Source organism: Delphinus delphis, chromosome 1 (assembly GCF_949987515.2).
Source record: "Delphinus delphis chromosome 1, mDelDel1.2, whole genome shotgun sequence".
Classification (NCBI taxonomy): Eukaryota; Metazoa; Chordata; class Mammalia; order Artiodactyla; family Delphinidae; genus Delphinus; species Delphinus delphis.
The window spans coordinates 53,855,142-53,881,536 of NC_082683.1; the positions used below are offsets into that span (position 1 = coordinate 53,855,142).

Genomic DNA, 26,395 nt, shown 5'->3' on the forward strand with positions numbered 1-26,395 from the left:
AACCATTGCACCACCAGGGAAGCCTACCTCACTGTAGATTTTTTTTTTTTTTTTTTTTTTTGGTACGTGAGCCTCTCACTGCTGTGGCCTCTCCCATTGCGGAGCACAGGCTCTGGATGTGCAGGCTCAGCGGCCATGGCTCACGGGCCCAGCCACTCTGTGGCACGTGGGATCCTCCCGGACCGGGGCACGAACCCGTGTCCCCTTCATCAGCAGGAGGACTCTCAACCACTGCGCCACCAGGGAAGCCCCTCACTGTAGTTTTGATTTGCATTTCTCTAATAATTAGTGATGTTGAGCAGCTTTTCATGTGCTGTCTTCTTTGGAGAAATGTCTATTTAGGTCTTCTGCCCATTTTTGGATTGGGTTGTTTGTTTTTTTAATATTGAGCTGCATGAGCTATTTATATATTTTGAAGATTAATCCTTTGTCCATTGATTCGATTGCAAATATTTTCTCCCATTCTGAGGGCTGTCTTTTCGTCTTGTTTATGGTTTCCTTTGCTGTGCAAAAGCTTTGAAGTTTCATTAGGTCCCATTTGTTTATTTTTGTTTTTATTTCCATTACTCTAGGAGGTGGATCCAAAAATATCTTGCTGTGATTTATGTCAAAGAGTATTCTTCCTATATTTTCCTCTAAGAGTTTTATAGTGTCTGGCCTTACATTTAGTGTCTTACATTTAGTGTCTGGTCTTACATTTAGTGTCTTACATATAGTGTCTGGTCTTACATTTAGTTCTCTAATCCATTTTGAGTTTATTTTTGTGTATGGTGTTAGGGAGTGTTCTAATTTCATTCTTTTACATGTAGCCATCCAGTTTTCCCAGCACCACTTACTGAAGAGACTGTCTTTTCTCCATTGTATATCCTTGCCTCCTCTGTCATAGATTAGCTGACCAAGGTTATCCATTTTAAATATAGCAGTGTGTACATGTCAGTCTCAAATTCCCAATCTATCCCTCCCTCCTATCCTTCTGCCCTGGTAACCATAAGTTCTCTCTCTAGGTCTGTGAGTCTGTTTCTGTTTTATAAATAAGTTCATTTGTATCATTTTTTTTTAGTTTCTGCATATCAGCAATTTCATATGATACTTGTCTTTCTCTGTCTGACTTACTTCACTTAGTATGATAATCTCCAGGTCCATCCATGTTGCTGCAAATGGCATTATTTCATTCTTTTTAATGGCTGAGTAATATTCCATTGTATATATGTACCACACCTACTTTATCCATTCATCTGTCAATGGACATTTAGGTTGCTTCCATGTCTTGGCTATTGTAAATAGCACTGCAATGAACACTGTGGCGCATGTATCCTTTCAAACCATGTTCTTCTCTGGATATATGCCCAGGAGTGGGATTGCTAGATCATATGGTAGCTCTATTTTTAGTTTTTTAAGGAACCTCTATACTGTTCTCCATAGCAGCTGTACCACTTTACATTCCCACCAACAGTGTAGGAGGGTTCCTTTTCTCCACACCCTCTCCAGCATTTATTACTTGTAGACTTTCTGATGATGGCCATTCTGACCAGTGTGAGGTGATTTCTCATTGTAGTTTTGATGTGCATTTCTCTAGTATTAGCGATGTTGAGCATCTTTTCATGTGTCTCTTGGTCATCTGTATGTCTTCTTTGAAGAAATGTCTATTTAGGTCTTCTGCCCATTTTTTGATTGGGTTGTTTGTTTTGTTATTGAGCCACATGAGCTCTTTGTAAATTTTGGAGACAATCTTTTGTTGGTCGCATTGTTTGCAAATATTTTCTCCCATTCTGTGGGTTGTCTTTTCGTATTGTTTATGGTTTCCTTTGCTGTGAAAAAGCTTTTAGGTTTAATTAGGTCCCATTTGTTTATTTTAGTTTTTATTTCCATTACACTAGGAGTCAGCTCAAAAAAGATATTGCTGCAATTTATGTCGAAGAGTGTTCTGCCTATGTTTTCCTCTAAGAGTTTTATAGTACCCAGTCTTACATTTAGGTCTTTAATTCATTTTGAGTTTATTTTTGTATATGGTGTTGGAGAATGTCCTAATTTCATTTTTTTATATGTTGCTGTCCAGTTTTCCCAGCATCATTTATTGAAGAGACTATCTTTCCTCCATTGTATAGTTTTGCCTCCTCTGTCATAGATTAATCGACTATAAGTGTGTGGTTTATTTCTGGGCTTTCTATCCTGTTCCATTGACCTATATTTCTGTTTTTGTGCTAGTACTATACTGCTTTGATGACTGTACCTTTGTAGTATAGTCTGAAGTCTGGGAGACTGATTCCTCCAGCTCTGTTTTTCTTTCTCAAGATTGCTTTGGGGCTTCCCTGGTGGTGCAGTGGTTGAGAGTCCGCCTGCCAATGCGAGGGGCGCGGGTTCGTGCCCCGGTCCGGGAGGATCCCACATGCCGCGGAGCGGCTGGGCCCATGAGCCATGGCCGCTGGGCCTGCGCATCCGGAGCCTGTGCTCCGCAACGGGAGAGGCCACAACAGTGAGAGGCCCACGTACCACAAAAAAAAAAAAAAAAAGATTGCTTTGGCTATTCAGGGTCTTTTGTGTCTCCATACAAATTTTAAGATTTTTTGATTCTAGTTCTGTGAAAAATGCTATTGGTAATTTGATAGGGATTGCACTGAATCTGTAGATTGCCTTGGATAGTATAATCATTTTGACAATATCGATTCTTCCAATCCAAGTACGTGGTATATATTTCCATCTGTTTATGCCACCTTTGATTTCTTTCATCAGCTTCTTATAGCTTTCAGACTACATGTCTTTTGTCTCCTTAGGTAGGTTTATTGGTTCTTGCCCTCTTGTGGGCAGGGCCGTGCTCAGGAAGACTTTAAGCAGCCTGACTGCTGGTGGGTGGGGCTACGTTCCTGCCCTGTTGGTTGTATGGCCTAGTGTGTCCCAGCACTAGAACCTATGGGCTGTTGGGTGGGGCTAGGTCTTGGGGAGGAAATGGCGACCTCCAGGAGGGCGCATGGTAATATGTACTTGCCAGAACTGCTGCTGCCAGTGTCTTTGTCCCTGCAGTGAGCTACAGTCACCCCCCGCCTTGGCGGGAGACACTCCAACACTAGCAGGTAGGTCTGGCCCAGTCTCTTATGAGGTTACTGCTTTTTTTCCCTGGCTCCTGGTGCATGAGACCTTGTGTGTGCCCTCCAAGAGTGGAATTTCTGTTTCCCCCAGTCCTGTGGAATTCCTGCGATCAAAACCCACTGGTCTTCAAAGCCAGATTCTCCTCCCGTTGCCAGACCCCCAGGCTGGGAAGCCTGACGTGGGGCTCAGGACTTCCACTCCTGTGGGAGAACTTCTGTGGTATAATTATTTTCCAGTTTGTGGGTCACCCACCAGGAAGGTTTAGAATTTGATTTTATCGTGATTGTGCCCTTCCTACCATCTTGTTGTGGCATATTCTTTGTCTTTGGATGTACGGTATCTTTTTTGGTAGGTTCCAGCATTTTTTGTTGATGGTTGTTCAGCAGTTAGTTGTGATTTTGATGTTTTTGTAAGAAGGCGTGAGTTCACATCCTTCTACTCTGCTTTCTTGCCAGACAATGCATATTCAAGTAGTCCCTGTAGCTGGTTTTAAATGGAAAAATTTTTTTCTTATTGTGGCAAAATATATATAAGATTTGCCATTTTCATCATTTTAAAGTCTACAATTCAGTGGTACTAGTTACATTCACAACATCGTACAACCATCACTACTATCTATTTTCAAAACTATTCTATTACCACAAACAGAAACTCTGTAACATTAAGCAATAACCCTTAGCCTCTGGTAATCTCTGATCTACTTTCTGTCTCTTTGAAGTTGTCTATTCTAGATATTGCATATAATTGGAATTGTATAATGTTTGTCCTTTTTTTTTTTTTTTAAATTTATTTATTCATTTATTTATTTTTGGCTGTGTTGGGTCTTCATTTCTGTGCGAGGGCTTTCTCTAGTTGTGGCAAGTGGGGGCTACTCTTCATCGCGGTGCGCGGGCCTCTCACTGTCGCGGCCTCTCTTGCTGCGGAGCACAGGCTCCAGACGCACAGAGCTCAGTATTTGTGGCTCACGGGCCCAGTTGCTCCGCGGCATGTGGGATCTTCCCAGACCAGGGCTCGAACCCGTGTCCCCTGCATTGGCAGGCAGACTCTCAACCACTGCGCCACCAGGGAAGCCCCAATGTTTGTCCTTTTGCATTTGGCTTATTTCACTTACAATATGCTTTCAAGGTTCATTGTGTTTGTAGCATGTATCAGAACCTCATTGCTTTTTATGACTGAATAATTTTTGTACATGGTGTAGAATTTTGATAGGCATTACACTGAATCTGTAGATCACTTTGGGTAGAGGTATTGACATCTTAACAAATTAAATCTTCTGCCCATGAACACAGGCTGTCTTTCCATTTATTTAGGTCTTCTTTAATTTCTCTCAGCAATACTTTGCAGTTTCCAGTGTACAAGTCTTTCACCTCTTTGGTTAAACTTATTCCTAGGTATTTTATTCTTTTAAATGCTACTGTAAATAGAATTGCCTCCTTCATTTCCTTTTCAAATTGTTTACTGCAGGTGTATAGAAACACAATTGATTTTTGTGTGTTGATCATATACCCTGTAATTTTGCTGAATTTGTTTATTAATACTAGCAGTTTCTTGTGCATTCTTCGGGAGTCTCTCTCTATAGGATCATGTCATCTGCAAACAGAGATAGTTTTATTTCTTCTTTTCCAGTTGGATGCCTTTTCATTCTTTTTCTTATCTAATTGCTCTGGCTAGAATTTTCAGTAAAATATTGAATACCAGTGGGGAAAGTGACCATGGTTGTCTTGTTACTGATGTTTGGAGGAAAGTTTTCATTCTTTCCTTTCAAGAATTTTAAACAGTTGAAAATAAAAGTAAATACTGGTTTCCTCTTAGTCTTTGATCACCTACAGAATATAGGCATAACTATATCTTCATCCTAAGCTTTTGATAAACATTTTCAACTAACTTACCCCCAGAGACCCTCATTTAAGCAGAAAATGATCCATAAGTCAGTATTCTTGCTCTTTGATTAAATACTTAAAATACAGTAAAGAGAAAATTAGAATTCTGAAATGTGGTTACTTGCCACAATTAAATTGTATAGATAAAAAACAAAAAACAAAACCCATTTCTGGTGTAACATTACTTTTAAAAAGGTCTTATTTGGATTAGTATAGAAATAAAAGTTACTCTTCTGCCTATAAGAGAATAAAATAAAATAAATAAAATATTTTATTAAATAAAATAAAAGTGATTAAAAATACACTTTATACAGCAGGAGGGATCCTTGTGGTGACAGGACTATTCTGTATCTTGACTGTGGTGGTGGATACGTGAACCTACATATGTGATAAAATTGCACAGAACATATACACACATATACAAATGAATATGTATTGTAAAATTTAGAAAACTGAACAAAGATTGGTGCATTGTATCAACATCAATTTCCTGGTTCTGATATTGTACTACAGCTTTGGAAGATGTTATCATGTCAGGAAAGTGGGTAAAAGGTACACATGATCTATGTTTTACTTCTCAAAATGAAAAACCTACAATTATATGAAAACAAACTTTATAGAAGGACAGTCACCATTACTGCATTTTTTGTAGCAGTGCCAGCAGCAGCAAAAATTGCGAAGAGGAAGAAAAACCAATGGCAGTGAATTATATATTTTCCTTTTAGAGAATAAAGAATATAGAAGTTCACATGAAATATTAATGTGTAGGTGTTTGTTTAATTTATAAACAAATTTTATTGACATATTGAGCTTTATTGACATGTCACTAATTGCTTGTTTTCTGGGAAAAAAAAATTTACATGGAAATTTTAAAACATGGAACTATATTTTCCTGCTGGAGAATTCTTACATTTAAAACTTGCCAAGTCGATTAACAGGCAGTGATTTCAGGACATATTTGTAAGTGGAAAGAGCGAAGTATGAAAGAGTATAAATTGTATGCCATCTTTGTATAAGAAGAGAAATGAGATAAAATAAATGAAATGGCTTAATTTTATAAAAATAAACATATGAAAGGTAAACCAGAAACTAATTAATTTGGTTACTTATAGGGACTACACAGAAGGAATGCAGCAGGGAATAGTAACACATCTCTATGTATACGTTTTTGTAAAGTTTTGACTTTTGGAACCATATCAGTTGTTTTACACAGTCAAAAAACAAAAATAAAAAAGGATGAGAAAAAAATATCAAAATTGCATATAAACATCAACAAGCTAACCTTACTACTTCATATGGAAGTAGTTCATATGGAGAACTAATCCAAGTAGTTCTGAACACAGTAATTTGACTATATACCTTCAAACTAAAGACAAAAAAGAATGCAAACAAAAATGCTTTTGCAGGTTTGTTTTTATCAGTGCAGGAATTTTGAAACCATTTTGTATATACTGTAGGAATAAGCAAGTGTGCAAATGGACTGCTGCTAATAGAAGCCAGAGATCTACTGTTTGAAAAGGAGTGCAAATATGGAAAGGGGGAAGGCAAGGAAAGACACTATATCACTATGAACTCATGACTTTCAAAAAGGCCAGCTAACAGAAAAGAATGATGGGATTAGAAAATCACTGCTATGCAACCGTCTTAGTAATTAATACTGGCTCAGTAAATTGCCTTCCCCAATGTGGGTGGGCATCATACAATCCACTGAGGGTCTGAATAGAAGAAAAAGCAGAGGAAGGGAGGATGGGTTCCCTGCTTGCCTGCTTTAGCTGGGATATTGCTCTTCTGCCCTTGAACTGAGATTTTACACCATTGGCTTCCCTGGTCGTCAGGCCTTTAGTCTTAGACTGAAATTATACCACTGGCTTTCCTGGACCTCCAGCTTGCTGATGGTACATGGTAGGACTTAACCTCCATAATTGTATGAGTCAATTCCTCATAATAAATCTATCTATATAGGTAATTGTATATATAATTCATTATTAATCTATTATTAATTAATAATTATTACATCATTAATAATTTTTATTGTTATTATTATATTACTATATGTATGTACATTTGCTATTGGTTCTGTTTCTCTGGAAAACCATAACCTAATGCAATTGCCAAAACAAAACATAAAATGTTATAATCATTTAAAATTGATCTAAAAGTACAAAATGTTTGGTTTAATTTCAGGTTTTAAAAAATCCAAGTCTTTGGAATGGTTTTACAAAATAATAAAACAAATCTAAACAAATGGAATAAATAAAGAGCTTATTACTAAAGCTAATAAAACAGCTCTATTGACTAGGTCTGAGTAATTTTATGATGGGTGGAAAAAAACAATCAGAAACACATAATTTTTATACATTGTAAGATATCTTGGCTTGTACTTAAATTCATTAATTCTAACACCAAGTCATGGAGTGATATACATAAATAACAGGGATCTTTAGAAACAAATATTGAGGGAAATTAAATAAATACTGGCAAATTCCTAAGTGACCCATAACAAAGTTTCTTGCTCCTCCCTTGCTACTTGAAAGCTCACTGCTATGGGAGCTACTGTGTATATGTATAACTGAATCACTCTGTTGTACTAACACAACATTGTTAATCAACTATACTCCAATATAAAATAAAAAGTTAAAAAAAATGTCAAGCTGTAAGCAGATTGATGGGTTCAGAAGAAAAAAGGAAAAACACTATGAAAACTTAGGATAGCTTGAGTGGAGCTGATTCAGGGGAAAGCAACAGGTAAGTCTGGTTTGCTTACATGGTATCACTACTGTCCAAAAATACTTTCTCATTTCCTGTCTACTTTTACTTCTAAGTTTGTTATACTTCATACAACTGTATCAGAGATTAATTTGGTTTAGCAGGTAACTGCTTTCAAACACAAGATTATATATGTGATTCAAAAATTGTTACTTGCTTTCTATATATCCCTTTGTACAGTTTGAGTTCTTATTATGTACATCTACTGTCTCTTTCAAAATATATTAAATGAGTTAAACAAAACAATAATGCTTCTCACTTAATATCTAGTTGAGATTGGTTTCACCAAGGAAACTGGAACTTCGGTTAGAGGAAGGAGGAATGGTAATTGACAACAAAAATATCTGTGGGATAGGGCACATGAAAATATTTGGAACTGGGGGGAGTATGGCTAGGGAAAGCAGCTATAAAAACAGATAAAGGGGTACAGGTGATAGATGAAGCTGTCAAAGAAGGACACCTCTTTGAGAAAACTCTTGCCTTTGTCCCTACTGTACTCTAAGTGGCACTCTCCATATCTTTTTATCTAGACTACTACTGATTAATACTATACTTCACCTACATTATGAAAAAAATAGACTTGTAGCCCTGACTTGAGGTTATAACCTCAAATAACAACACAATTTGTATGGAAAATGCATTCTAAGGTTCACTCAAATGATTTAAAAAACACTCAGACCCAAGATTGAACCAGAAAGAAATAGAAAATATGAACAGACCAATCACAACTACTGAAATTGAAACAGTAATTTAAAAACTACCAAAAAACAAAAGTCCAGGATCAGATGGCTTCATAGGCAAATTCTACCAAACATCTGGACAAGAGTTAAAACTGACCCTTTTGAAACCATTCAAAAAATTGCAGAGGAAGGAACACTACTGAACTCATTCTATGAAGTCAATGTAACTCTGATACCAAAACCAGACAAACATATCACAAAAAAAGAAAATTACATGCCAATACACACATGTAAATATCTTCAACAAAATATGAGCAAACCAAATCCAATGATACATTAAAAGGATCATACATCATGATCAAGTGGAATTTATCCCAGGGATGCAAGGATTTTTCAATATCAGCAAATCAATCAACATGAAACACATTAACAAATGAATAATAAAAAGCATGTGATCATCTCAATAGATGCAGAAAAAGCTTTTGATAAAATTCAACATCCATTTATGATAAAAACTCTCCAGAAAGTGGGCGTAGAGGGAATATACCTCAACATAATACAGGCCACATATGACAAACCCACAGCTAATATCATACTCAACAGTGAAAAGCTGGAAGCATTTCCTCTAAGATCAGGAAGAAGACAAGGATGCCCTCTCTTGCCACTTTTATTCAACATAATTTTGGAAGTCCTAGCCACAGCAATCAGAGAAGAAAAACAAATAAAAGTAATCCAAATTGGAAATGAAGTAAAAGAAGTAAAACTGTCACTGTTTACAGATGACATGATACTATACCTAGAAAATCCTAAAGATGCCACCATAAAACTACTAGAGCTCATCAATAAATTGGTAAAGTTGCAGGATACAAAATTAATATACAGAAATTTGTTGCATTTCTATACACTAACAATGAAAGAGAAATTAAACAATCCCATTTACCAGCACATCCAACAGAATAAAATACCCAGGAATAAACCTACCAAAGGAGGAAAAAGACCTGTACTCCAAAAACAATAAGACCCTGATGAAAGAAACTGAAGATGACACAAACAGAAACACATACTGTACACCTGGATTGGAAGACTCAATATTGCTAAAATGACCATACTACCCAAGGAAATCTACAGATTCAGAGCAATCCCTATCAAATTACCAATAGCATTTTTCACAGAACTAGAACAAGTAATTTAAAAATTTGTATGGAAACACAAAAGACTCTGAAGAGCCAAAACAATCCTGAGAAAGAATGGAGCTGGAGGAAGCAGGCTCCCTGACTTCAGGCTATACTGTAAAGCTACAGTCATCAAAACAGTATAGTACTGGCACAAAAACAGACACACAGATCAATGGAACAGGAGAGACCAGAAATAAACCCACGCACGTATGATCAATTAATCTACAACAAAGGAGGCAAGAATATACAATGGAGAAAAGACAGTCTCTTCAATGAGTGGTGATGAGAAAACCGAACAACTACATGTAAAAAGATGAAATTAGGACATTCTCTAACACCATATACAAAACTAAAATGTATTTATGATCTAAATGTAAGACTGGATACTATAAAACTCACAGAGGAAAACACAGGCAGAACACTCTTTGACATAAATCGCAGCAGTATCTTTTTCAAGCTGACTCCTAGTGTAATGGTAATAAAAACTAAATTAAACAAATGGGACCTAATTAAACCTAAAAGCTTTTGCACAGCAAAGGAAACCATAAACAATACGAAAAGACAACCCACAGAATGGGAGAAAATATTTGCAAACAATGCGACCAACAAGGGATTAGTCTCCAAAATTTGCAAAGAGCTCATGTGGCTCAATAACAAAAAAACAAACAACCCAATCAAAAAAGGGGCAGAAGACTTAAATAGACATTTCTCCAAAGAAGACATACAGATGACGAAGAGGCACATGAAAAGATGCTCAACATCGCTAATTACTAGAGAAATGCACATCAAAACTACAATGAGAAAGCACCTCACACCGGTCAGAATGGCCATCATCAGAAAGTCTACAAGTAATAAATGCTGGAGAGGGTGTGGAGAAAAGGGACCCTCCTACACTGTTGGTGGGAATGTGAAGTGGTATAGCTGCTATGGAGAACAGTATGGAGGTTCCTTAAAAAACTAAAAATGGAGCTACCATATGATCTAGCAATCCCATTCCTGGACATATATACAGATAAAAACATGGTTTGAAAGGATACATGCGCCCCAATGTTCATTGCAGTGCTATTTACAATAGCCAAGACACCAAAGCAACCTAAATGTCCATTGACAGATGAATGGATAAACAAGGTGTGGTGTATATACACAATGGGATATTACTTAGCCATAAAAAGAATGAAATAATGCCATTTGCAGCAACATGAAAGGACCTAGAGATGATACTAAGTAAAGTAAGTCAGACAGAGAAATACAAATATCATATGATATGACTTATATGTGGAATCTAAAAAAACATGATACAAATGAACTTGCTTACAAAACAGAAACAGACTCACAGACATAGAAAACAAACTTATGGATACCAAGGGAAAAGTGGGGGGAAGGGAGGGATAAATTAGCAGTTTGGGATTAACAGATTCACATTACTCAATATAAAATAAACAACAAGGGCCTACTGTATAGCACAGGGAACTATATTCAATATCTTGTAATAACCTATAGGTTGTAATAACATATATACACACACACACACACACACACACATATATGTATATAAAATTCAATTGCTTTGCTGTACACCTGAAACTAACACAACATTGTAAATCAACTATACTTCAATTTAAATAAATAAATAAATAACATTTCGAAACATAACCCATAACCCATTTCTAAGTTAGAGTAGATATATTAACTTACAACATGAGACCATAAGCTCCCAATGGGTAGATGTTTTATTTTCCTCATCTTTACCCATCCATCCATCATATTGTATGGCACACAGAAGATACAGCTGGAAAGGTAAATGAGCTGAACATATGAAGTACTTTAAAACTTGAACCCCCTGTTCTGCTTATTTCAATTTTTTCAGCCTCAGTGGATAGATATAAATATTCTTCCCAGAATACATAGGCAGTAGCTTTTTACACATAATGACTTCATTCAAGGCACCCTTGACAGGCCAATATGAAAATAACTGATGGCCAATAAGCCTTCTAGGTTCCTCTAGATTCCTTACTCTGCTGGCTTCACTGTGCTCCTAGCTCTTGAACCAGCAATTATGTTCCAAGACAATGTATTACTTGTCCATCCATGTAAATCCAAAGAGGGTGTTTCCCTCAGTTTTATCCTAAGCTAGTCTCTTAAGCATAGGCTGGGGAAACTGGGCTAAATGGGTATTAAAATAAAGGTATCATATATCACCATCATATGAACATGGCAAAACACATCATAAATAAAGAATTTTACTTCTTTAAGAAAAAATACTTCTACTCAGGTATAAACTATTCATTTCTGCAAAGAAATGATTTATCTTAAATCATCACTTTAACAAATATGACCTTTTTCTTTTAAGACACACGAGTATATTATTTCAGCAACAACGAACTTACTCATCATTGTCTTCTGTAGTAGATTCCTTTCTTTCGGTTATACTGAGGTGATTCCAGTTTTTCCTCTTTCCTATATGTGTGCAATAAAAAGAACGTAAAGTTAAGGCAAAAACTGTCAAATTTTAAATAGAATTTAAATCACCAACTTTTCAACAGAAAATAAAAGGGTTGACAAATGAAAGAAGAGTAGGTAAAGAAAAAGTATCCTGAAATTTGTTACGAGAAAATTTTTTCACTATTGTGGATAACTTTTCAATAGGTAGGTTTTTTTTAAATTTGCCAGTCTCCTAATGTTTTATTCATGATTACATTATATAGAAGAAATAACCTTTTGAATAAAATTTCCACTGGGGCTTGGTATATTAAAAAGAAAAACTAGATAAACCCACTTTGATAATATAATTAGTTTAAAATACATTAGTTTTTCATCAAATATTTTCATGAGGAGGGACCCTCAAGATGGTAGAGGAGTAAGACATGGAGATCATCTTTCTACCCACAAATACATCAGAAATACATCTACACGTGGAACAACTCCTACAGAACACCTACTGAACGCTGGCAGAAGACCTCAAGTTTCCCAAAAGGCAAGAAATTCCCCACATACCTGCGTAGGGCAAAAGGAAAAACAGAGACAAAAGAATAGGGACGAGACCTGCACCTCTGGCAGGGAGCTGTGAAAGAGGAAAAGTTTCCACACACTAGGAAGCCCCTTCACTGGCGGAGACAGGGCGTGCCAGGGGTAAGCTTCGGAGCCACGGAGGAGAGCACAGCAACAGGGGTGCAGAGGGCAAAGCAGAGAGATTCCCGCACAGAGGGTCAATGCCGACAGCACTCACCAGCCCAAGAGGCTTGTCTGCTCACCCACCAGGGCAGGTGGGGCTGGGACCTTCGGCTTCGGCTTCAGAGGTCAGATCCCAGGGAGAGGACTGGGGTTGGCTGTGTGAACACAGCCTGAGGGGGGCTAGTGCAACACAGCTAGCTGGGAGTCCAGGAAAAGTCTGGAACTGCCTAAGAGTCAAAAGACCATTGTTTCGGGGTGCGCAAGGAGAGGAGATTCAGAGCACTGACTAAATGAACTTCAGAGACAGGTGCAAGCCACGGCTATCAGCCCGGACACCAGGGACAGCCCGGACACTAACGCTGCTGCTGCAGTCACCAAGAATCCTATGTGCAAGCACAGGTCAATATCCACACCCATGCCCCAGGGAGCCTGTGCAGCCCACCACTGCCAGGATCCCATGATCCAGGGACAACTTCCCCAGGAGAACACATGGCATGCCTCGGGCTGTTGCAGCGTCATGCTGGCCTCTGCCACCCCAGGCTCACCACACATTCTGTACCCTTCCCTCCCCACAGCCTGAGTGAGCCAGAGCCCCCAAATCAGCTGCTCCTTTAACCCCCTCCTTTCTGGGCAAAGAACAGATGCCAGAGGGCGACATACATGCAGAGGCAGGGCCAAATCCAAAGCTGAACCCTAGGAGCTGTGCGAACAAAGAAGAGAAAGGGAAATTTCTCTGTTCAGCCTCAGGAGTAGCGGATTAAATCTCCACAATCAACTTGATGTACCCTGCATCTGTGGAATACCTGAATAGACAACAAATCATCCCAAAATTGAGGCAGTGGACTTTGGAAGCAACTACAGACTTGGGGTTTGCTGTATGTGACTGACTAGTTTCTGATTTTTATGTTTATCTTAGTTTTCAGCACTTGTTATCTTTGGTAGATTTGTTTACTGATTTTGCTGCTTTCTTCTTTTTTCTTAATTACCTTTCTTATTTTAATAATTAAAAAAAATTTTAATTTTAGTAACTTTATTTTATTTCATTAAAAAAATTATTTTTTCTTACTTTCTTTTTTTTCCTCCCCTTTCTTCTGAGCTATGTTGCTGACAGGGTCTTGGTGCTCTGGCCGGGTGTCAGGCCCGAGCCCTGAGGTGGGAGAGCCGAGTTCACGGCATTGGACCATCAGAGACCTCATAGCCACACATAATATCAATCGGCAAGAGCTCTCCCAGAGATCTCCATCTCAACACTAAGACCCAGCTCCACTCAATGACCAGCAAGCTACAGTGCTGGACACCCCATGCCAAACAACTAGCAAGACAGGAACACAACCCCACCCATTAGCAGAGAGGCTGCCTAAACTCATAATAAGTTCACAGATACTCCAAAACATACCACTGGATGCAGTCCTGCTCACCAGAAAGACAAGATCCAGCCTCATCCACCAGAACCAGTCCCCTCCACCAGGAAGCCTACACAACCCACTGAACCAACCTTACCCACTGGGGGCAGACACCAAAAACAATGGGAACTAAGAACCTGAAGCCTGCAAAATGGAGACCCCAAACACAGTAAGTTAAGCAAAATGAGAAGACAGAAAAATAAATACACAGATGAAGGAGCAAGGTAAAAATCCACCAGACCAAACAAATGAAGAGGAAATAGGCAGTCTACCTGAAAAAGAATCCAGAGTAATGATAGTAAAGATGAACCAAAATCTTGGAAATAGAATGGAGAAAATACAAGAAACGTTTAACAAGGACCTAGAAGAACTAAAGAGCAAACAAACAATGATGAACAACAAAATAAATGAAATTAAAAATTCTCTAGAAGGAATCAATAGCAGAATAACTGAGGCAAAAGAATGGATAAGTGACCAGGAAGATAAAATAGTAGAAATAACTACTGCAGAGCAGAATAAAGAAAAAAAATGAAAAGAATTGAGGACAGTGTCAGAGACCTCTGGGACAACATTAAATGCACAAACATTCGAATTCTAGGGGTCCCAGAAGAAGAAGGGAAAAAGAAAGGGACTGAGAGAGATTATAGTTGAAAACAGAGAGTCCCATACAGGATAAATCTAAGGAGAAACACACCAAAACACCTATTAATCAAGTTATCAAAAATTAAATACAGGGCTTCCCTGGTGGCGCAGTGGTTGATAGTCCGCCTGCTGATGCAGGGGACACGGGTTCGTGCCCCAGTTCGGGAAGATCCCACATGCCATGGAGCGGCTAGGACCGTGAGCCATGGGCGCTGAGTCTGCGCGTCCGGAGCCTGTGCTCTGCAATGGGAGAGGCCACAACAGTGACAGGCCCACATACCGCATAAACAAAACAAAACAAAAATTAAATACAAAGAAAAACTATTAAAAGCAGCAAGGGAAAAGCAACAAATAACATACAAGGGAATCCGCATAAGGTTAACAGCTGATCTTCCAGCAGAAACTCTACAAGCCAGAAGGGAGTGGCAGGACATATTTAAAGTGATGGAAGGGAAAAACCTACAACCAAGATTACTCTACCCAGCAAGGATCTCAGATTTGACGGAGAAATTAAAACTTTACAGACAAGCAAAAGCTAAGAGAATTCAGCACCAGCAACCAGCTTTACAACAAATGCTAAAAGAACTTCTCTAGGCAGGAAACACAAGAGAAGGAAAAGACCTACAATAACAAACCCCAAACAATTAAGAAAATGGTAATAGGAACATACTTATTGATAATTACCATAAATGTATATGGATTAAATGCTCTAACCAAAAAGACACAGACTGGCTGAATGGATACAAAAACAAGACCTGTATACATGCTGTCTACAAGAGACCCACTTCAGACCTAGGGACACATACAGACTGAAAGTGAGGGAATGGAAAAAGATATTCCATGCAAATGGAAATCAAAAGAAAGCTGGAGCAGCAATTCTCATATCAGACAAAATAGACTTTAAAATAAAGACTATTAGAAGAGACAAAGAAGGACACTACATAATGATCAAGGGATCAATCCAAGAAGATGATATAACAATTGTAAATACTCATGCACCCAACATAGGAGCACCTCAATACATAAGGCAAATGCTAACAGCTACAGAAGGGGAAATTGACAGTAACACAATCATACTGGGGGACTATAACACCCCACTTTCACCAATGGACAGATCATCCAAAATGAAAATAAATACGGAAACACAAGCTTTAAATAACACAGTAAACAAGATGGACTTTATTTTTATTTATAGGACATTCCATCCAAAACCAACAGAATACACTTTCTTCTCAAGTGCTCATGGAACATTCTCCAGGATAGATGATATCTTGGGTCACAAATCAAGCCTTGGTAAATTTAAGAAAATTGAAATCATATCAAGTATCTTTTCCAACCACAATGCTATGAGACTAGATATCAAGTACAGGAAAAAAATGGTAAAAAATACAAACACATGGAGGCTAAACAATACACTACTAAATAACCAAGAGATCACTGAAGAAATCAAAGAGGAAATAAAAAAATACCCAGAAACAGGGCTTCCCTGGTGGTGCAGTGGTTAAGAATCCACCTGCCAATGCAGGGGACATGGGTTCAAGCCCTGGTCTGGGAAGATCCCACATGCTGTGGAGCAACTAAGCCTGTGCTGTGTTCCACAACTACTGAGCCTGTGCTTTACAGCCCACGAGCCACAACTACTGAGCCCATGAGCCACAGCTACTGATGCCTGTGCAACTAGAGCCTGTGCTCCGCAACAAGAGAAGCCACCGCAGTGAGAAGCCCATACACCACAACGAAGAGTAGATCCTGCTTGTCGCAACCAGAGAAAGCCCACGTGTAGCAACGAAGACCCAACACAGCCTAAAATAAATAAAATAAAATAAATTTTTTAAAAAAAGGTTTTAACAAACATGAAGTTCTAAACAAAAAAACCTAGAAACAAATGACAATGAAAACACAATGATCCAAAACCTATGGGATGCAGCAAAAGCAGTTCTAATAGGGAAGTTTAGAGCAGCACAATCCTCCCTCAAGAAACAAGAAAAATCTCAAATAAACAATATAACCTTACACCTAAAGCAATGAGAGAAACAAGAACAATAAAACCCCAAAGTTATTAGAAGGAAAGAAATCATAAAGATCAGATCCGAAATAAATGAAAAAGAAATGAAGGAAACAATGGCAAAGATAAATAAAACTAAGAGCTGGTTCTTTGAGAAGATAAACAAAATTGATAAACCATTAGCCAGACTCATCAAAAAGAAAAGTGCGAAGACTCAAATCAACAGAATTAGAAATGAAAAAGGAGAAGTAACAACTGACACTGCAGAAATACAAAGGATCATGAGAGATTACTACAAGCAACTATATGCCAATAAAAGGGACGACCTGGAAGAAATGGACAATTTCTTACAAAACCACAACCTTCTGAGACTGAATCAGGAAGAAACAGAAAGTATAAACAGACCAGTCACAATCACTGAAATTGAAACTGTGATTAAAAATCTTCCAACAAACAAAAGCCCAGGACCAGATGGCTTCACAGGCAAATTCTATCAAACGTTTAGAGAAGAGCTAACACCTATCCTTCTCAAACTCTTCCAAAATATAGCAAAGGGAGGAACACTCCCCAACAAATTCTACCAGGCCACCATCACCCTGATACCAAAACCAGACAAAGATCTCACAAACAAAGAAAACTACAGGCCAATATCACTGATAAACATAGATGCAAAAATCCTCAATAAAATACTAGCAAAGAGAATCCAACAGCACATTATAAGGATCATACACCATGATCAAGTGGGGTTTATCCCAGGAATGCAAGGATTCTTCAATATAGGCCAATCAATCAATGTGATACACAATATTAACAAATTGAAGGATAAAACCATATGATAATCTCAATAGATATAGAAAAAGCTTTCTACAAAATTCATCACCCATTTATGATAAAAACTCTCCAGAAAGTAAGCATAGAGGGAACTTACTTCAACAAAACAAAGGCCATATATGACAAATCCATGGCTAACATCATTCTCAGTGGTGTAAATCTGAAACCACTTCCACTAAGATCAGGAACAAGACAAGGTTGCCCAATCTTACCTCTATTATACAACACAGTTTTGGAAGTTTTAGCCACAGCAATCAGAGAAGAAAAAGAAATAAAAGGAATCCAAATTGGAAAGGAAGAAGTAAAACTGTCACTGTTTGCAGATGACATGATACTATACATGGAGAATCCTAAAGATGCTACCAGAAAACTACTAGAGTTAATCAATGATTTGGTAAAGGAGCAGGATACAAAATTAATGCACAGAAATCTCTTGTATTCCTATACACTAATGATGAAAAATATGAAAGAGAAATTAAGGAAACACTCCCATTTACCATTGCAACAAAAAGAATAAAATAACTAGGAATAAACCTACCTAAAAAGGTAAAAGACCTATACTCAGAAAACTGTAAGACACTGATGAAATAAGTTAAAGATGATACAAACAGATGAAGAGATATACCACTTGACTAGAAGAATCAACATTGTGAAAATGACTATACTACCCAAAGCAATCTACAGTTTCAATGCAATCCCTATCAAACTACCAAAACCATTTTTCACAGAACTAGAATAAAAAATTTCACAATTTGTATGGAAACACAAAAGACCCCAAATAGCCAAAGCAATCTTGAGAAAGAAAATCAGAGCTGGAGGAATCAGGCTCCCTGACTTCAGACTATACTACAAAGCACAGTAATCAAGACAGTATGGTACTGGCACAAAAAACAGAAATATAGATCAATGGAACAGGACAGAAAGCCCAGAGATAAACCCATGCACACATGGTCACCTTATCTTTGATAAAGGAGGCAAGAATATACAATGGAGAAAAGACAGCCTCTTCAGTCAGTGGTGCTGGGAAAACTGGACAGCTACATGTAAAAGAATAAAATTAGAATACTCCCTAACACCATACACAAAAATAAACTCAAAATGGATTGAAGACCTAAATGTAAGGCCAGACACTATCAAACTCTTAGAGGAAAATATAGGCAGAACACTCTATGACATAAATCACAGCAACATCCTATTTGACCCAACTCCTAGAGAAATGGAAATAAAAATAAACAAATGCGACCTAATGAAACTTCAAAGCTTTTGCACAGCAAAGGAAACCATAAACAAGATGAAAAGACAACCCTCAGAATGGGAGAAAATATTTGCAAATGAAGCAACTGACAAAGGATTAATCTCCAAAATATACAAGCAGCTTATGCAGCTCAATATCAAAAATAGAAACAACCCAATCCAAAAATGGGCAGAAGACCTAAACAGACACTTCTCCAAAGAAGATATCAGATTGTCAACAAACACATGAAAGGATGCTCAACATCACTAATCATTAGAGAAATGCAAATTAAAACTACAATGAGGTATCACCTCACACTAGTCAGAATGGCTGTCATCAAAAAATCTACAAACAATAAATGCTGGAGAGGGTGTGGAGAAAAGGGAACCCTCTTGCACTGTTGGTGGGAATGTAAATTGATACAGTCACTATGGAGAACAGTATGGAGGTTCCTTAAAAAACTATAAATAGAACTACCATATGACCCAGCAATCCCACTACTGGGCATATACCTGGAGAAAACCATAATTCAAAGAGTCATGGGAGAAGCAGCTTCTCAACTCCTCGAGTCTCTGTCTGCTTCGGCCTCCTCGCCTCCTCTCCAGCCTCCACCATGTCCATCAGGGTGACCCAGAAGTTCTACAAGGTGTCCACCTCCAGCCCCCGGTCCTTCAGCAGCCGCTCCTACACCAGTGGGTCGGTGCCCACATCAGCTCCTCGGCCTTCTCCCGGGTGGGCAGCAGCAGCAACTTCCGGGGTGGCCTGGGCACCAGCATGAGTCTGGCTCGAGGTTATGGCGGGGCCCTGGGTTTGGGGGGCATCACAGCTGCCACAGTGAACCAGGGCCTGCTGAGCCCCCTCAAGCTGGAGGTGGACCCTAACATCTAGGCCATGCGCACCCAGGAGAAGGAGCAGATCAAGACTCTGAACAACAAATCTGCCTCCTTCATCGACAAGGTGCGACACCTGGAGCAGCAGAATAAGATTTTGGAGACCAAATGGAACCTCCTGCAGCAGCAGAAGACAGCCCGGAGCAACACAGACAACGTGTTTGAAAGCTACATCAACAACCTCTGGCATCAGTTGGAAACCGTGGCCCAGGTGAAGCTGAAGCTGGAGGTGGATTTTGGCAAAATGCAGGGGCTGGTGGAGGACTTCAAGACCAAGTACAAGGAAGAGATCCAAAAGCACACAGACATGGAGAATGAATGTGTCATCACCAAGAAGGATGTGGATGAAGCTTACATGAACAAGGTAGAGCTGGAGTCCCACCTGGAAGGGCTGACTGAATAGATCAACTTCTACAGGCAACTGTATGGAGAGGAGATGCAGCCGCAGATTTCTGACACCTCCATGGTGCTGTCCATGGACAACAGCCACTCTCTGGACCTGGACGGCATCATCGCCGAGGTCAAGACCCAGTATGAGGATATCACCAACTGCAGCCAGGCCGAGGCTGAGACCATGTACCAGATCAAGTATGAGGAGCTGCAGACATTGGCTGGGAAGCACGGGGATGACCTCCGTCACACGAAGACAGAGATTTCTGAGATGAACCGGAACATCAACCGACTCCAGGCTGAGATTGAGGGCCTCAAAGGCCAGAGGGCTTCCCTGGAGGCTGCCATTGCTGATGCTGAGCAGTGTGGTGAGCCGGCCATCAAGGATGCTCAGGCCAAGCTGGCTGAGCTGGAGGCTGCTGTGAGAACTGCCACGCAGGACATGGCACAGCAGCTGCGTGAGTACCAGGAGCTGATGATCATCAAGCTGGCCCTGGACGTGGAGATTGCCACCTACCACAAGCTGCTGGAGGGCAAGGCGAGCCGGCTGGAGTCTGGGATGCAGAACATGAGTATCCACACCAAGACCACCAGTGGGTATTCAGGTGGACTGACCTCAGCCTACGGGACCCCTCGCCTCAACTACAGCCTGAGCTCCTACCAGTCCAGTTTGGGCTCTGGAGGGGGCTCTGGCTCCTTCAGCTGTACCAGTTCTAAGACTGTGGTTGTGAAGAAGATTGAGACCCATGATGGGAAGCTGGTGTCTGAGTCCTCTGACGTCCTGACCAAGTGAAAGCCTCCTGCGATCCCTCTCAGCCTCCCCACTCACTTGCTCCTGCAAGAAGGAGCTGTGCGGGGGAGTGTCAGAACCAGAGACCTGAGGCTCAGCCCCGTCCTTAGCCCACCCTGGGGGAAGTCAACTGCCTGGGGCTCCCTATCTTGCTCACGCCCCCAACTAAAAGCCAATCCAAGAGTAAAGCTTCAGCTGGCTCTGCCAACACACACACACACACACAAAAGAGTCATGTACCACAATGTATATTGCAGCACTATTTACAACAGCCAGGACATGGAAGCAAGCTAAGTGTCCATCGACAGATGAATGGATAAAGAAGATGTGGCACATATACACAATGGAATATTACTCAGTCATAAAAAGAAACAAAATTGAGTTATTTGTAGTGGGGTGGATGGACCTAGAGTCTGTCATACAGTGAAGTAAGTCAGAAAGAGAAAAACAAATATTGTATGCTAACACATATATATGGAATCTAAAAAAAAAAAAAAGGTTCTAACGAACCTAGGGGCAGGACAGGAATAAAGATGCAGACGTAGAAAATGGACTTGAGGACGTGGGGAGGGGGAAGGGTAAGCTGGGACGAAGTGAGAGAGTAGCATGGACATATATACACTACCAAATGTAAAACGGACAGCTAGTGGGAAGCAGCTGCATAGCACAGGGAGATCAGCTCCGTGCTTTGTGACCACCTAGTGGGGTGGAATAGGGAGGGTGGGAGGGAGACGCAAGAGGGAGGGGATATGGGGATATATGTATATGTATAACTGATTCACTTTGTTATACAGTAGAAACTAACACAATTGTAAAGCAATTATACTCCAATAAAGATGCTGAAAAAAAAAAGGGATTTCACGAGAGCAACCAACTGGTTCCTTAAAAAAAAAAAAAAAATATATATATATATATATATTTAAAATCAAAGTATATTAAAGTTTCCAGCTTGCATTATTTAACCTCTATTTTTTTGTCTCAGAGTTGACAACAAGGGATTGTTGATACTAATATCTAGAAAATAGTGAGTTCCTCAGGATATCACAGTAAAATAAATACGATTTTAGAGGTAAAAGTACCTGACTGTTTAAATGCATATTGATTTAGTAAATTCTTGGAAAGATCTTTAGTGCCTATGAAAATATTTCAAATACTGTATGGTATCACTTATAAGTCAAATCTAAAAAAATAATACAAATGAATGTATATGCAAAACAAAACAAAAAAAAGTAATATTTTTTTGATATTATCTCCTCAGGCAAGGAAAACAAAAGCAAAAATAAACAGGACTACATCAAACCAAAAAAGTTTTGCATAGCGAAGCAAACTATCAACACAACAAAAAGGCCACCTACTGAATGGGAGAAGATATTTACAAATGATATGCCTGGTAAGGAGTTAATATCCAAAATATATAAAGAACTTATACAACTCAACATCAAAAAACCAAACAACCTGATTAAAAAATGGGCAGAGGATCTCAACAGAAATTTTTCCAAAGAAGACATACAGATGGCCAGCAGGCACATGAAAAGATGCTCAACATGACTAATCATCAGGGAAATGCAAATCAAAATCACCTCATACATGTCAGAATGGCTATTATCAAAAAGACAAGAAATAACAAGTGTTGGCAAGGATGTAGAGAAAAGAGAATCCTTGTGCACTGTTAGTGGGAATGTAAATTGGTGCAGCCACTATGGAATACAGTGTGAAGGTTCCTCAAAAATGTAAAAATAGAACTACCATATGACCCAGCAATTCCACTCCTGGGTATTTATCCAAAGAAAATGAAAACACTAATTAGAAAGGATATATGCATCCCTACGTTCACTGCAGCATTATTTATGATAGCCAAGATATGAAAAGCAACATAAGTGCTCATCAATAGATAATGTGGTATATATATATACAATGGAATATTACTCAGCCATTAAAAAAGAATGAAACTGCCACTTGTGACAACATTAATGGACCTAGAGGGTATTATGCTAAGTGAATTAAGTCAGAGAAAAAAAGACAAGTGTCATGATTTCTTTTATATGTGGGATCTAAAAAACCAAATAAATGAACAAATGTAACAAAACAGAAACTGTCATAGATACAGAGAACAAACAGGTGGTTGCCAGAGGGGAGGGAAATGGAGGGATGAGAGAAAATGGTGAGGGAGATTAAGAGTAAAAACTTCCAGTTATAAAATAAGTAAGTCCCAGGCATGAAATGTACATTTTGGGAATATAATCAATAGTAATGGGATATTTTTTTATGGTGATAGATCGTAACTAGACTCATGGTGGTGATCATTATGTGATGTATAGAAATATCGAATCTCGATGTTGTACACCAGGAACTAACATAGTGTTGTATGTCAATTATACCTCCAAACCAAACAAACACATAGAAAAAGAGATCAGATTTGTGGTTACTAGAGGCACAGGGTAGCGGGGAGGAGGAATGAGATGAAGGTAGTCAAAAGGTACAAACTTCAGTTATAAGATAAATAAATGCTAGGGATGTAATGTACAACACAATAAATATAATTAATACTGTGATATGTTATATATGAAAATTGTTAAGAGAGAAATCCTAAGAGTTCCCATCACAGGGAAAAAATTTTTTTCCTTTTTCTTTTATTTTGCTTCCATATGAAATGATGGATGTTCACTAAACTTACTGTGGTAATCATTTCATGATGTATGTAAGTCAAATCATTATGCTGCACACCTTAAACTTAAACAGTGCTATATGTCAATTATAGCTCAATAAAACTGGAAGAAAAGAAATTGGTTGAATGACAATAAAAAACAAACTGTCTGTATCTTTCCTAATTTTTTTTTATCCATTTTATCAGTTTCTGAAAGAGGTAGTTTAAAATCTCCTATGATGATTAGGGATTTGTGAGTTTCTCCTTGCAATCCTGTCCTATTTCGTCATGTTTTGAGTTTTTATTTTTGATGCACAAAGGTCAGGATCCTTTTTCTGGTAGTGAATCTTTCCTTCTCTCATTATGTAAAAATTCGTATTATCTTCAATAAAGCCTTTTTGTCTTAAAGTCTATTTTGGTCTATATTAATATTAATATTCTTGTACCAACTCTTAGCTTTTTTAAAAAGCTAATATTCACTGTTTTTTTATCCTTTTACATTAAATCATCTGACGTCTTTTCTTAAAGTATAATAATAATATTTTAAAGTATAGCTAAAATATGTATTGAACACTTACTATATGCCAGGCATTGTTCTAAGTCTTTTTTGTACATTAATTCTTTTAATTCTCACAACAATCTTGAGGTAGATATTATTATTTTCCCCATTTTACAGGCAAGTAAACAAAAATACCATTAAAAAGTGAAGTGACAGATATTCCATCTGCTCCCTGAAAATTATAAGGACCTTAAAATTTTTAATTCCTTTCTGCTTCCTCATATATCTCCCATGCTATTATGGTCTATTAGTATTTGTTTTCAACCCCCTATCAAGTTGTTTTTGTTTTGCTTTATAGTCAGCAAGATTTGTAATCACAGTTTTATAACTAGATTTATAGATCTACCAACATGTTTGCTAATTTACTTTTTTTACCATTGCTCTTTGCATTTCATTCCTTTATTTGAGGCTCAATTATGAGCATGTACTTACAGAAGTACATTCTTTAGTAATCCTTTCAGGGAATATCTGTGAATGGTAAATTCTCTCAGACTGTCTGAAAATACCTTTACTTCATTCTTACTTCCTGAATAAAAAGTTCAGCTGTGACTTTCAGTTGGTATTATTACTCCATTTCCTGCTGCAGCCCATAGATACTGATGAGAAGTCTACTGTCAAGCTGTCATTAAAATTTTCTCTTTGTCTTTGATGTTCTGCATTTTTACCATGATACGATTAGGTGTGAATTTGTTTTAATTTGTTTTATTTCATCCTGCTCAGATGAAGCATGCCAGTCTGATCTGGAAATTCCTGTCTTCCCTCAATTATGAAAAGCCGATAGTCCATATATCTTAGCTACCTCTGCTCCATTCTATTTCCTCCTTGTAGAACTCCTATTTGACATATGTTGGATCTTACTCTATCCATTATTTCTCTTTACTGTTTTATCATATACTCCATCTCTTTATCTCTCTGTGCTGTTACACTGCTACAGTCTGGGTGATCTTTACAGATCTATTGTCTAATTTACAAGTACTCTCTTTGACTATGCAAATTTGTTGTTTATCCTTTTACCCCAACTATTAAAAAATAAGTCTGATGCAATCTTGGGAGTAAAAGAACAGAAAATTTTACCATCTTTCCTCTCCTCTGAAAAGGATACTAGTTTGGAAAAATTTGCTAAGGGGTAGGGGAGGGGATAGCAATATAATGATACACACACACAAACATATATAAATGTAATCAATATATATGATGATAAATAAATAAGAGTGTGTGTGTGTGTGTATCTTTTTTTTTTTTTTTTAAGCAGGATTTCAGGCACCTTTATTCACGGCAGGTATTTTTGGTCAGGGGAGCTTTCTCTGAAACCTTCCTGTTACTTAAGGAAGACAACTGCTTACATCCTGATGGTCCACTTGCCATTTCCCAGGCTTGGAAGCATCTTGCACGCGGTTCCACCCAGTCCCTGAGTCCAGCTGGCTCTGGGCTTTCAGGGCCACACCTTGCAGCACAACCTACCGGCCCAGTGAGGGAGTTTCTGCAGCTCGGTGATAACAGTGGGGAATTCATTTTATCCCAGAAGAAATCGACTCCTCTGTGTTCCCCATATAATTTATAAATAGGACAAATTATTCCTTAATATTATTATATATTTGCAGTACAAACAATAAAGACTAGTGACATAGGAAACTTTGAAAAAATCATGCTGTGTTGACTACGGGTTTCCCTCTCCAAAGCACTGTTCCATTCCTCAGCTTCTTCCATATTCTCTATACAAAATCATCCTGCTGTGACAGTTGCATGGGTCTCCTTCCCATCAACACTGCCTCTGGGCTCAGCACTCCTGACACTGTACGGCTGAGCCGTAGGAGTTATTTTCCCTGTCTTCCATCATCAATTATAAAGCCACTACTCTCCTCGAATTTAGGTAAGAAACAGTTTAAAGAAACAGTATTTCTTAAAAACCCAAGCCTACTGCTAGTTATTTAGTAGGCATGGATTTAACATGGTCTGTTTTCTTTTTCTGTTTCTTTTCCCAGCCACTAGCTCAAAAGATGGAGTAGCTTAGTTGTAAAGTCCTGCCAGATTTCCTATGGTAACTGCTGTAGATGGACAAGGTAAGGTCCTACTGAAGGTTCAAACCTCATGCAAAACTCTAACTGCTGAAAACCTCATCACATCAGACAACTCTGTCATTGTCTGTATTTAAAAATGCTAACCGTAAAGTGGCTTGTGGTCACTCTTTGTTACTGTAGCATCTGACCTCAGGGACTCAGACATAAAATCGTGGTTCCATTCCCAGTTTTGG

At 38.5% G+C, this 26,395-nt stretch overlaps 1 protein-coding gene and 1 pseudogene across 2 annotated transcripts in view; one reads left to right on the top strand and one right to left on the bottom strand.

The window, feature by feature from the left end:
* ITGB3BP (integrin subunit beta 3 binding protein) overlaps positions 1–26,395 on the bottom strand; it is a 90,358-nt gene that overhangs the window by 24,222 nt on the left and 39,741 nt on the right. For both annotated transcript variants that reach the window (XM_060023158.1, XM_060023149.1), the window contains exon 4: positions 11,973–12,042. In XM_060023158.1, coding sequence (XP_059879141.1) covers positions 11,973–12,042 — 70 coding nt within the window. The remainder of the gene's footprint in view (positions 1–11,972; positions 12,043–26,395) is intronic.
* LOC132420843 (keratin, type II cytoskeletal 8 pseudogene) lies at positions 19,467–20,944 on the top strand (annotated as a pseudogene).